The sequence below is a fragment of the Lycium barbarum genome, chromosome 10 (genome assembly GCF_019175385.1).
Source record: "Lycium barbarum isolate Lr01 chromosome 10, ASM1917538v2, whole genome shotgun sequence".
NCBI lineage: Eukaryota > Viridiplantae > Streptophyta > Magnoliopsida > Solanales > Solanaceae > Lycium > Lycium barbarum.
This window is the reverse complement of record NC_083346.1, coordinates 81,581,728-81,595,227: the sequence shown is the minus strand read 5'-3', so window position 1 is coordinate 81,595,227 and position 13,500 is coordinate 81,581,728. Positions and strand designations below refer to the sequence as shown.

Genomic DNA, 13,500 nt, shown 5'->3' with positions numbered 1-13,500 from the left:
TCTTCTAACAGTTCGAAAAGGAGTCTCCTCATTATCATTGATAGTATTGGTAATCTCAATTTCCGTGGTATGTTCCTTTTCCTTTTCCTTGTCCTTTCTTGCTTTTGCCCCCAAAGCATCCTTCTTTGTATAACATATTTGTTCTTAATGTCCATTCATGCAACAATATTGACGATACTCTGGAACTTGTTCATATTCTACTTTGAGCCAATAATCATTCGCTCTACTATCCTTTAATCTCTTGTATCCTACCAAATTCCATCTTTTTTTAGTTTGGATAAGCCAATTTCAACTCTGATTTTGGCAACACTCCCCTGGGATTTTCTGTAAGTAGCCTGCCCAGGTGTCAAGGTTTGTCCAAGTGATCTAACCATCTTAGAGTAAGTCACATTGAAACAAATGACAAGGGATTTGGTGTAGCAGAATCCATATAGGGACCAATGGTGTCTCAACTTTGCTCCATTATTGTTACATCAGATTAGTTTTGAGGGCATAAACACTCCATAACCAACTTTCATATGTGAACTGATCCTGTCCACTGCATAATGCACAAGTGTAAAAACATTTCAATTTTCAAAATGACAAGGCTAACGATTAAGAAAATTCTTTCGCAGGTTCCATTGTTAATTACACTAGCTCTTATTCATGGTTTTCCACGGAATAGTCTAAAACAGTGTTCAGTGCTTTTCAGAAAATATTCAAATAATTGTGTTCGAAAGAATGTCTTCAAATTCAACATACAGAGTAACCGCAGGAACAAATTAATGAACTAAATGTGTCATATTGAGGCTAATTTTGTAGCGAAAGCCTGCCATTTGCAGCAGATCAAGTGTCGTTATCAAGTGTCGTACCAATTACACAACTTGTACATTCTTAATGAACTACTCATTGAATGTTGTAGTTCTCAAGCCTAAATTAATGTTGTTGATTACATCAAAATCTACTGTTTGGCATGCTCCGATTCTTCTCAGCAAATTGAGTATACAAAACGGCTAACAGTTGGTGGATTTGCAGCTTTGCCTGCCTCATGTCGTGGCTGGAGGCAATGAAAGGAATAATTTATCCTGAGTCTTTGTGCGTATAGAACTCGAGAATTTACAAAACAAAATAATCTTTAAGTAACACCATCTATTCGGACTTCTCAATTTCTCGGAATCTCTGCTCCCATTGTTGTGCATCATAATCTTGCTCATATAAGTCCTTGTCTGTACTGTAAACAATTTGTTCCTGGCCAATAAAAGTTCTCTGTGCCATATCCCGGGCACTCAGAAGCTGAAAATTATAGATACAGTTAAGCGAGCTGGTACATCTTGAAAGTGGACACTAGATATAAGTAGCAAAAGCTGTGAACATAATATTAGGAATCAAACATCGCCAACATTGACTTGTCTCGGGAAAATTTGCCGAGAAGGGGCATTCAGCTAAGCAATAAATGTTACATGTATCGAGAATGCTCTGAGACAATTAACCATCTTTTCTACACTGTTCTTTGGCAGCTCAAGTTTGGCAAATGTTTTACAATATTTTGTGTCTCAGATAGATGATGGCATGCCAATGCCACTACAGAAGTTTCGAAAAGCTGGAACAGAAAAGGCTTGCCTAAAGCAACAAAGACCATATGGAACACCATTCCAGTATGTATTTGGTGGTGTATATGGAGAGAAAGAAATATAAGAATCCTCACTGAATACGATACTTCATTTAACTCGTCTCAGAACCAAATATTAGACAAAATAAAAATAATAATAATAATAATAAGAAGAAGAAGAAGAAAAATAAAAAAGTATGGTCTTTATATTTTCTTTTTGAGATTACGTTCTTTATATTTTCTGGTGATGTATTTCTGAAAGGATAAACAACTCCTAGAAAAGCATAGAACGTAAAGTAAAAATGACAACATGACTAAGATATATATATATATAGGTATCATCTATATAGATCTTTTTCTTTTGTCCTAACTTTCATTAAGCCTGCATGGATCCCAAGAGGTTGTAGGTCCTTCGACACAACTTCCTTTCAGGTGACTTTAGGTCTACCTAACACCTTTACTCACCACGGTATTACATCTAGGACTGATAAGTCTTGCAGTTGACGCAGGACATGACCATACCATCTCAAGCGAACTTCTCTTATTTTATCCTCGATATGTGCTACTTGACCTTATCACGAATGTGGTCATTTTTAATCTTGTCCAGTCTTGTATGACTGCAAACCATCTTCGCATCCACATTTCTGCGACACTCATCATGTGGATGTGTTGGACTTTAGCAGCCCAACATTCACTCCCATATAACATTGTTGGTCTTAAAATTGTTCTGTAGAACTTACCTTTCACTTTGGTAAGACATCTTTCTATCACATAACACCCCGATAGCACTTCTCTAGTTCTATCCGATTTTTAATTTTGTGTGGCATCTTAATCTATTATTCAGTCCCTTGGAACAACGAGCCTAGAAAACTTAAGTATTTGAATTTAGACACCACAAGCCCATCTAATCTCACCTCGAATTCCCGAAGATAAAACTGATTACAACTTTTTGATTTCTTGTGTAAATTAGAATTTGTAGATGATGCTAAGACCCTGTTATAGTTCATATATTTACTGCATAAACAGTCGGGGATGCTTTGGTTTATTGATGTAATGTACTGCACTATGTTTGTGCCTTTCTGTTTATAACATATACTCCCTCCGTTTCATTTACATGAACCTATTTCCTTGTTAGACCGTGCCAAAAAGAATGACCCCTTTCTGCATTTGGAAACAAATTACCTTTAAGCAAAGATTTATAGCCACACAAAATACATGTGATGACCACAAAGTTTAAAAGTCTTCTCTTCTTTCTTAAACTCCGTGTCCAGTCAAATGGGTTCACGTAAATTGAAACGGAGGGAGTATTTATTATTTCAACAAACAAAACAAAAAAAGCGTTGATGAAATCCTAGGATACCAGATAGAAAACTTACAGAAACTTAAATACAGGAGTGTTTAGCATGGTAGAAGATTGTATGGGTCACAACATCCCCCACAAGACACTGTCCCTTCTTGTTAATATAAAAGGTCCCTCTACTCTTTTTCTGTTCCCTTTGCCTTGTAGCTTATGTGTCACAACTCACAACTAATAAAGTTTCAGAGTATAACCAAATATAAGCAACATAGCCAGCCAAATATATTGGCTATTGCCTTACCTGCATTTTCATCTGTTTTTCTTAATAACATGTAACATTTACTACATATTTTGTGCATGGCACTCCTCCCAAGCAGCACTCTCATATGAGAATTTATAGCTACCAACCTAACGGACATTTCAAGTCCAGATGCATACGCCTCCATGAATATATGGTAGAATAGGACAACATAATCATGCAATCCAAGTTCTAGCGCCGCCCACCCCGCCCACACCCACAAAAAAATAATAAAATATTAACTACATAAAACTACTTTTACAGCCTACGACAAGATTAACTCTACTGGCATAAGCAAAGACAAGTTTAAGTAACCAAAATACACAGCTAAAATGTTGTTAAACATGCCACATAACATTTGTGAGGCTATAAAATCTTGTCATTAAGGGTGTGTTCGGTATGAAGGAAATATTTTTCAAGGAAAATGTTTTATAGGAAAATATATGCTTTTAGATTATATACTAAAAGCATTTGTATATAATCTAGACAAATACTATGAGAGGTGGGGGTGGGGGTGGTGGGGATGGGGCTCCGGGGTGGGGTTGAAGATGAGCTGTTTTGGAGGGTGGGGAGGACACAATCAATGTGGAATGCCACTTGTGGAGCTTGTTTTCCCTACTTCCACTAGGGAAGTCATTTTCCTCATTTTTAAGGAACTTGTTTTTCCTACCGAAAATGTTTTCCAAAACTTTTGACCAACCAAACATGGGAAAATTGAAAAATGTTTTCCTCCACACTGAACACACCCTAAGAGTAAACTCGAAAGTTTTAAGTTAAAATAATTTCCAATTTAGAGATCTGTCATTCTTTTTAGAACGGACTAACAAAGAAATACTAACACATAAATTGGAACGGAGGGAGTAGTAAAGAAAGCAGCAAACTCTTCATACCTTCCGCCGCAGTGAGACATCGGGTCGTTCAAGTGCTCGGGCGTATTGTTCCCTCGCTCGATTTCTTCTTTCAATTTCACCATTTCTCTTGCGAACAAGAAACCATCGGATCAATGGAATGGTGAAAAATGAGCCAGCATAAATCTACAAGTAACATCATGCAGTTAATAAATGAGCAGTTCGCAACACTATTTACTTCCAAATAACAAGTGGAATACATCTGAATTAGATTACTTCTGTATGATATAAGAATCAATCAATACATCAAATTCTCAAAACAATTATTTTTTTTTTATTAAGCACCAGGTGTCCGGGTCTCTTTGAGCCCCGACTAATCCCGGGGGTGCACAGGCCCTCGGCAAGGAGTTTCCCGCAAGTGCACCACGGGTAATTCAGGGTTTTACCCCAGTCCGATGGCCCTCAGAAATTGTTTGCACCCAATGGGTTTCGAACTTGAGACTTGAAAGGGAGAACCCCAAGGCTCAAGCCAATTACCACCAGGCCAACCCCTGAGGGTTAGTTCTCAAAACAATTATTGATAATCAATTAACACTGGAGTTTGCAATAATTTACTTTTAACTGCAGGCCAAAATTCACAAATAGAAACAACAACATACCCAGTGTATGGAAATTCAGGCTCGTCCATGGAAAAGTTTAATTAATTACAATCATTGCAATATTTCAAGATAATGTTTTGCAATTACCAAGTTGTTTCGTAGTTAATCAAGCACATCGTTGTTTCAAAAGAAAATTAAATTCCAGATGCATTAAATAACCTTAAAAGAGAGAGAGCAAAATCATCAAACAAAGTAATCAAGATGTGAAAAACTCTTTGTATACTCTGTGATTGCATACAACATGAATATTCTCAAGTGAGAACTAAATCCAGTTGCAGCATGTGAATGATCTCAATACATGGATGATTGAAGACACTAAAAAAAAAAAAGTTTAGTTCACGAATTATACTACAGTTGATACCTGAAGTAACGGAAATATCTCGGACACAAATGAAATGAAGTTACTCGGACTGACTGTCATGTTCCTTCAAAATACAATTCAAGTGGTAGATGTTAGAGAAACATTGCGATGACCCAAAGTAATGATTTTAATTATAAATGGCTAGGAAATTACTTACATAACTATATAATTTAGGTGGGGGAAATAAATCAAAAAATTGCGTGGATAGCCCTTCATACGGACTGGTCTTTAATTTTTGCCCCTACTTCTCATTTAATGAAAATTTGTGGGCTTAAGTACCCTTTTCGCACCAGAGATTCTGGGTTCGATCCAGAGCAATTTCACAAGTCATAGGTTTCTATAAACCTATGCCTATTCGGGCCAAGTTACATAGAACCTATGCCTTGTCCGGCAAAGGTTCGTGGAAATGAAGTTCTGCCTTAATTTCGTAACTATGCCTACAGGCATAGTTCTATGTAGTTTCATAGAAACCTTTGCCGTGTCCGGCATAGTTTCCATGCAACAACATAGCGAATAGGCATAGTTCCATATGAACTTATGCCTTGCGATTTATTTTTATTTTTTTTAACTTTGTTGGGGTTCGAACCCAGGATCCATATGTCAGGGATATTTTCGGCCACTTTTTTGTTACTTAAAAGTACCGAATGGCAAAAATTAAAGACCAACAATTTGGGGGGGGGGGGGGGGGGGGGGGGGAATTAAAGACCACCCCCGAATAGGGGCATTCATGCGAATGACCCGAAATAAATTACAATTTGGGCCTGAAAAGAATTGGATCACTAACTAAAAAGGTAGTGGGCCAAGCCCAAACTAGCTTTACATGGCAGATTCCAAACAAGAGCTATGATCATTAAAGTGTGGATTATAAGAAATTGTGTGCTGATTTGTTTGGCTTCGTACATCAGCCACTTTTATGGGTATGCGAGACAAACAATGTAGCAAAAGACAGAGACTTCATTGTTAAAGTAGTGGCAGCGGCGGCGGAAAAGGGGCATATAGGAAAGAATACAAGCTGATTTGCTTGGTTGTAATTGTCTATATTAATGTTGAGGAACAATCGGGATTAAAGAAAGCAATGGGTTTGGACAGTAGGTGACATTGAGAGCAAGCTGATCGAATGCTTGCTTTGTCTCAGCAGCACAATGAAGAACTGGCAGCTGTGAAATAGTGAATTCTTGTCAACTGCAATTTGAGCTATCAGTGTATTTTCCTATGTGATTATTATTATTATTATTTTGAACATGAAAACCAATGTGTGTGTATATATATATATATATAATAGTAACATATTCCAGTATATTATATGAATCTTCAGCACAAAGATTGTGCTGGAATACAACAAAAACCAAACTACAGCCCTTGCTCCTTTTTTTTTTTTTTTTTTGATCAAGAAAAGATTACTAGGTAAACAGTCCTTGCTCTTCTTACAACGAATCTAAATCCTGTAAAATAGAATCCATATCATTAATATATTCAGCTTTACACCAAAAACAAAAAAAATCCAGTTCATCTTGATCTTCTGCATATTGCTAGTTGTATCTTCAAAGCATCTTACGTTTCTCTCCTTCCAAACAGTCCACCAAAGAGCTGCCGGGACAATATTCTCCAGCTTTATTGGTAGTAATTTTACCTCCTCCATCCCAACATGACAGAAGTTCAGTTGTTCTTCCTGGAATTGCCAATCTAATACCCTCGAGGTTAATAAACAAGTCCCACAGCTGACTAGTCACTTTGCAATATAAGAATAGATGGTAGATTGTCTCTGCCTCTTGGCTACACAGGTAACACCTTGAACAAATTGATATACCTCTTTTCCCTAGATTATCCTCAGTTAGAACAACTTTTTTAACTACCAGCCAAGTAAAGCATGCCACTTTATATGGTGTCTTTACTCTCCATATATGTTTCCAAAGTCATTAATTGACTTGAGCTCTAGCCTGGTTCGGATTGCTGTAAGATGAGCTGACTATATAGAAGTTAGAACCCCCCCTGCTATGTTTCTTCCAGATTCTTAAAGAATTCTGCTGTACATGGCAGTTCCCAATCATATAAAGGTCTTCTATCTGCGATGTTCCATCCTTGTAAGGACCAAAGCTCCTTCACTATAGCTCCCTGCTGTCGACTCAGCTCATACAAGTCAGGAACGAGTTGCTCAAGGCTACAAAATTATCAACCAGTTGTCCTCCCAAATACAATTTTCCTGCCTTTTTTTTTTTTTTTGGATGACAAGGGAACCCGCAGCCGCTACCCTTCGGGTGCGCACACGGTAAACCCCACTCCTGTGCAATAGCTCGCAAACCACACAGGAGAGATAACCCGCACTAGGCAAGCCCCGTGCGACGAGCTCGACCCAGACAGTGTTATCAAAGGCGCGCTTAAGCCCTGAAGCGAGGCTCAAAACTTGTTGAGCGCTTTGCCTCGCTTTATGTGCGCTTCAATGTCGTCATCAAGGCTCTAAGACATACTTTTCCTTGCCATTGAGCCTCTCTTGAAGAGGTGACACTAGATGATTGATATTTCACTTTATCGTAATGTTTTTACAATTTCTTTGTCCATATATTTGTTATTCATGCTTACTATTATTTGTTGCCCCAAATGATTATCCAAACAAACCCACCTCCTCTTATCCCATAAGAATCCCCCCACTGTTCCCTTGGGCTCCAAGTTCCACCCAGTCTGACCATCTAGAGCCTCCAACTTGAATGATACAAGGTAGATCAATTTTCTTCATTTTTGTCTCCGTTAAGCAAACTATGTTTGCATTCCATCTTCTCAATAAAAGATTAACCATCTTTCTTTTTTCCCCCTCACGTTCCAACAAAAGCATTTCAAATTCATTTATCATTAATTGAAATCCTCCTGCCCCTGCTTCGTCCGCCATTGCTGGATTCGCCTTTAAATCCCATTCCGAATTCTAAGGCTTTCAATTCCCTCTCACCCTTCCTGCCAGGAGATGCCTTGCACACAGAAGAATGCTTCTTGGACCTTCCCTCTTCAATACGTAACAAAAGTTCTAAAAGTTTATCTTCAATATCCGAAGATTTTATCCCCAATAGTTTACTAATCTTCAGCATATTCCTCTTTAACCATATTGATGCTTTCATTTGATTCAACTTTTCATTCATGTTAATCACTCTGTCTTCATACCACTGTAGCCTCAATTATATCATGATTTTCTGTTCATGTTGATAATTGTCTGGTTTACTTGTCATATTCTATTGATGATTTTGGGAAGCCTTGCCACAACCCTTTCAACAGTTCCGAGTGCCAGCAAACTGGAGTGTGTGAGCAGATCAGCATTTGTGATCCACTGGTGAGTCAACCACCCCAGTCCTATGGTTGCGTCCCACTTGACTTTCAGATGCTCCTTTAGGCTTTGACTCTGTTGTTGGATTCAGCTCATGGATTCAGCTATGTACTTTGGAGTTGATTATCTTTTGGGTTATGATATTAAGAACTCCTTCTCATTAAATTGTAGCTTTTATACTTAGAAGTTTTATGAAAATGCTTAAAGGGATTGTTCGCTCGGCTAGGGGTTGTCAGGTGCTGATCACGGATCCTTGTGAAATTTCAGGTCGTGACAAAGTATAGAAGCCAAACTTAAGAATGTCTAAAGCACCACATGGAGATCCTTACTTCAACATGGTACCAAGAACAATGACGCCAAACAGATTGAGCCCACCCAATCCAATGACCAATGCCCTTTCCGATGAGCTTGTTTTGCTGCATTGTAAACACTCATGTTAGAGAACTCAAATCCACAAGTAAGAAATCTAAATTTACCAGCAATCAAGACAAATGATACCTAAATTGCAACTTCTTTTCTTGAAGAAATCTTTCAACCTGTCCAACCCAGTCAGTCCATTTTTTCCCTACATACTCCTTCCTTACACTCCTTTGTGGAGCAGCCGTACGCTGAAGTGATGGAAATCGGTACAGGATATTTCCCTGGAAAAAATAATTTATATAGAAAGAGAATGTTAGAATCTTGCTGTAAAGAGATCTTTGGGCGCACAACGTAGGGAAAGAGACATCAAAATCCCCTCAACAACCATGAAGTTATGCATACAGTCCCCTTTAAACTACCATGTTTGCCTCAGTAGCCCTTTATATCACTTTTATCACAGCACCCCATGCTGTTAGCTCCCATGAGACACTATAAAGATATTTAAATTTTGGCACCAAACTTGTACGCAGATGTCAACGACACCAATAATACACGCAATAGCTCAAATCAACCATTATTTTTTAAATTTTCTGAACCCTTAAAAGTTGAAATTTTAGTCAAGAGGAGAAACTCATTTACACAGTGATCTGTGCTCTTTGTACTAGAATGCAGAAACAACTCTTTAACAGATATTGAGAAATAAAAAAGAAAGCCGAAATGAGACAGAAGTTTACATCATCTTGCATATTATAACACTGACTCTCTTTCATAATCCCTTTCTTGTTTCTTTTAGTTCAACTCCTTATTTCATTTAACTAGTTGATGTCTAAATCCTGATAAAATTGAATAAAAATTTAGAAATGACTTCTTTATCACGTGTGTTGAGCTTTGTTATCCAAATTTATAGATAAGGAGTAAGACTTGGCTCCATTCAAAGCTTGGATGATATATTTGACCATTTAGATATACTCATAGGGTCAAAATATGATAATTAATGCTCTCTCAAACAGCTCGACATTATGAGTTGGCTACAAATATAGCTCAGGTGTGAATTTGAGATTAATATATTAAACTTTTGGCAGATTCTTTAGAATAATTTGAACTATCAATACAATTACAATATCCATATTATAACTAATCAACACAAGTACGACGCATGTTGAAGATTCCAGGAATCAGAGCGAGGAGTCTAAATGAAACGGCTGGCCAAGCAAGAGTGACGGTAATGGGGTTAATTGAAGTAAGGAGATAAAAATTGATGGGCCAACTGACAAATTTATGGAAGTTTAATAACTTCTGATGTCTGTAACCCAGAACCAGGTTTCAGAAAATGACACTAGAGACTTCAGGCAAGAAAATTCAGAAGCTAAAACTGATCCTCAAAATATTCTTGAAGCCAAGGTTGCACTATGGCAGACCCAAATCCTTTTCCAAAGCCATGTGCACAGAAAACATCACCCATACTAATCTGAAGGAAGAATTCAAACAAAAACATATCATGAATAAAGCTTTCACATACTTCCTCATCTACTTCTGGCTGACCATCAAACCGTAAAAGCACCGGAAGGATGTATGACTCATCATCCTGTCAGAGAAAACCCACACGTAATTCAAAAGTCAATTCTCAGATCGGGAGTAAGCTAACGAAGTGCAAATAAGCACAAAACTAAAGCAAGATAGACAGTTAACAAGATATTAAGTAGGACTGAAACGCGAAAACATGGACTCTCAGGATTACGAAATAACCAAATGTTCAATTGATTTAAAAATAATTTTCCTGAAAAGGCCATTGGAACAAAAATTATAGCATTACTTCTGCAGTGGAAGGGAAAAGAAAAAGCAAAAAGATAATGGACAAGAAATCCAACATATAGTTCGTGTAGAACCCAACAAGTACCGTTTTGTTAGGAGTCTCCACATCAAGAAAGGGAGCAAGTTCTTCAGCAGCAACAACGCCACCATTTGATGATATATATTTCCCTATCTGCAAATTGTTTTTAGACAGCGGTAATTATAATATGTTGCTAGAAATATCTGATTATAACATAAAAATGTAAAAGTTAGTGACAGCATATACATTAAACTTCTTTTTTGATGAAGTAGATATCATAAAAAAGCGTCAAGCAGATGCAAAGGTTACAAAAGAGAGATTCAATAACACTAAGGAGCTGACAAACTCCAAAAAAAAAGATCAGGGTTATTTATAGGGGAAAGGTTAACCCAACTAAAAAGATGAACCAAACATCTAGCCTTCAGGGAGCAACTTGCTTTTGAGGAGGCACCAGAACATCTGTGATGGGATTACTCTGTCCAATTACACCAAAAAATACAGCACATACAGAAACTACTAAAGTCACAAAGTAAATAGCTCAAACATTGGGCAGATGAAATCACTTGATGAATTAAGACCGGCTAAAAGAAGAGTTCTTATTTGGTTAGCAGACTAGACACTTTCTAGCCAATATTTCTCCAGTAGCATCTAAGGCAAGAAGTACCAGTGAATATTAAACAGGGTGCTACGACAAGTCAACAAAATTCACTCCAATCTCTTTCTACTTTTTAAACTAGGATTCAAAAATCAGCAGCCATTGGTAACTAAAACTAGCAAAACAATACAACATATAACGTGATTTTATGCAAAAATAATTATACCAAGATTGTTTTATGTTTTTCATCTTCATATCATGTTTTGGCGTGCAATAATAAAAACATTGTAAAGATTTTTCTCTTTATTCTTCTACATATCTAGATCAACAGTTGCACATTCCTTTCTTCGACTTTATACTTCCTTGAGCGGCCTTTTTGTTTAATATCATAAATGATATTTATGTAACCATAAAAACTAAATACAATATTATTATTCCAACGAGGTAGCCTAGAAACAGGCATGAAGGCACTAATTTATTGCATCTAAGAGCCAATGATTGATGAAGTAAGAAGACAATTTTCAGCCATATATTTATTTTGGGAAATTATACACCCAATGGTCACCCAATTTTAATTCATCCCCCGTCCTGAAGAAAGAAAAAGTTAACATTAAGCCTCTCCCAGCATTCTCTTTTTGCTGGTATATCAATAAAAGTTATTCTTTACCTACCAACAAAGTAAAATTAAGCACGGAAAATCCTAACTGGCCACCACGCAAAACTGTACCTCACTCTCTTCGGTTCATTGCTCAAATAACCAAGTAGTAACATGAGAGTATGAGGGCATTGGCAATTACACCTCTCCTCTACCGGAAAAAAAAATCAAACATCCCCTCCATCAAATTATTTCCCACAAAACTTAGACACAAAGGTATGACTACAAGTCTCTTAGTCATCTATATTATAGACACTAAAAGACTGAAGCAACTGTCACTTCATCCAGGACATCTATCCCTTTATCCAAACAACGTAACCCCAGAGACGTCCTGGGGTGTCAATAAGGTATCCAGATAAGGAAAAATTCGTAACTGCAAAAAGAAATTGTAATGAAACAACGAAAATAGAACAACTTATTGTCGACGAAAGACGCTGTAATGCAGAACAATTAAAAGAGAACATCTATCTCATGTCATTTTATGTGGGTAGAGATTAACCGCCGACCAGAAAGCATGAACAAAGATTTACCAGAAGCAGGAAAGAAAAGAGGAAAACATAAAAAGTAGAGAAGTTATACAATGCCAGGAATGAGAAATTGAATTAATAGACCACTTGACTTGGAGTAGTAGCTTAATGGTTGCAATTCTATCCAGAATGTGAAAGATTTTAATCCCACCGAATGCCATCCTCTTCTACTTCACTTTCCCGTTATTCACGTGCCCCAAGCCCATCCCCACCATAGAAAAAAGAAAGAAAAATAAAAGCAACGGACCGCTAAATTCAGTGCTCAATAATTACCAACTTCCACCTCTCCTCTTCAATCTCTTGATTTGGATCACCATCACCAAATACAAAGGAGAAAACCTGCAAATTTAGCAACAACTGTTAGTCATGACAGACTCAGATGCAAATATAAAAGCATCAGCTCCAATGCCTTTTACCACATACAGATTCAATGAAGTTCATCCCACCACTTTCTTCATGAACTCGTCGTCTCCTATAGTAGTATGGATCCCAGTACCTAGAAGAAAATTAACTAGATTAGAAAGGTGCCCAGGCTTTCATTAAGCTTTTAGCTATGGTACATAATATTTCAAAATGGAAAATGCATAAGGTTCACCCATATATGGGTCATGATAAAGTTAACCCATTGAACATGTATCACAGTTGCTAGGTTAGAACATTAAAATGTGAGATATAAGTATATTTTTTCCAGAAATAGAAGTTCTTGCATGAAATACCTTAGAGCAAAAGATAAAACTTTTATGGTATTAGGCTAGCTGTCATGATCACTAATCAATCAAGAAAAGGAAAGGACGAAATCAACCATCTTAGTGCTACTACCTTTACTTTTTCAAATAAATAAAGTTCCTTTTATTTAGATTAACTCAAAAGACACAACTCAAATAAGTATCTTCTTCCCTTTTTGAGATTCTAATGGTCATATATTTCCGCCACAATCATCTTCACGGGGTCTTGCCAAAACTAAAGGGAAACTCTTATTTTGCAGTACATAAAATCAAGGTTGATTTATTCTAAGCCAGATTCCCCTCAATGTATGAATTGCAATTGGTAGTTTAACTGCTTAGGTTTGAGATTAAAAAAATTACCGGGGAGGTAAAACGCCACTCAAGCAGATACTAAAAAACCAAGAAGGAAATGGCACAAGAACGTGTTGCAATACAACCACTGACAGCTA

The 13,500-nt window shown here is 37.1% G+C and overlaps 1 protein-coding gene across 1 annotated transcript in view; it reads right to left on the bottom strand.

Annotated features, from left to right (window-relative positions):
* Positions 1-761: 761 nt before the first annotated feature.
* LOC132614444 (uncharacterized protein At5g03900, chloroplastic) overlaps positions 762-13,500 on the bottom strand; it is a 28,689-nt gene continuing 15,950 nt past the window's right edge. The window contains exons 5-13 of the mRNA XM_060328899.1: positions 12,750-12,822; positions 12,600-12,665; positions 10,616-10,702; positions 10,238-10,303; positions 8,857-8,999; positions 8,688-8,774; positions 5,052-5,115; positions 4,074-4,217; positions 762-1,272 (exon numbers count right to left, since the gene is read on the bottom strand). Coding sequence (XP_060184882.1) covers positions 1,129-1,272; positions 4,074-4,217; positions 5,052-5,115; positions 8,688-8,774; positions 8,857-8,999; positions 10,238-10,303; positions 10,616-10,702; positions 12,600-12,665; positions 12,750-12,822 — 874 coding nt within the window. The 3' untranslated portion in view covers positions 762-1,128. The remainder of the gene's footprint in view (positions 1,273-4,073; positions 4,218-5,051; positions 5,116-8,687; positions 8,775-8,856; positions 9,000-10,237; positions 10,304-10,615; positions 10,703-12,599; positions 12,666-12,749; positions 12,823-13,500) is intronic.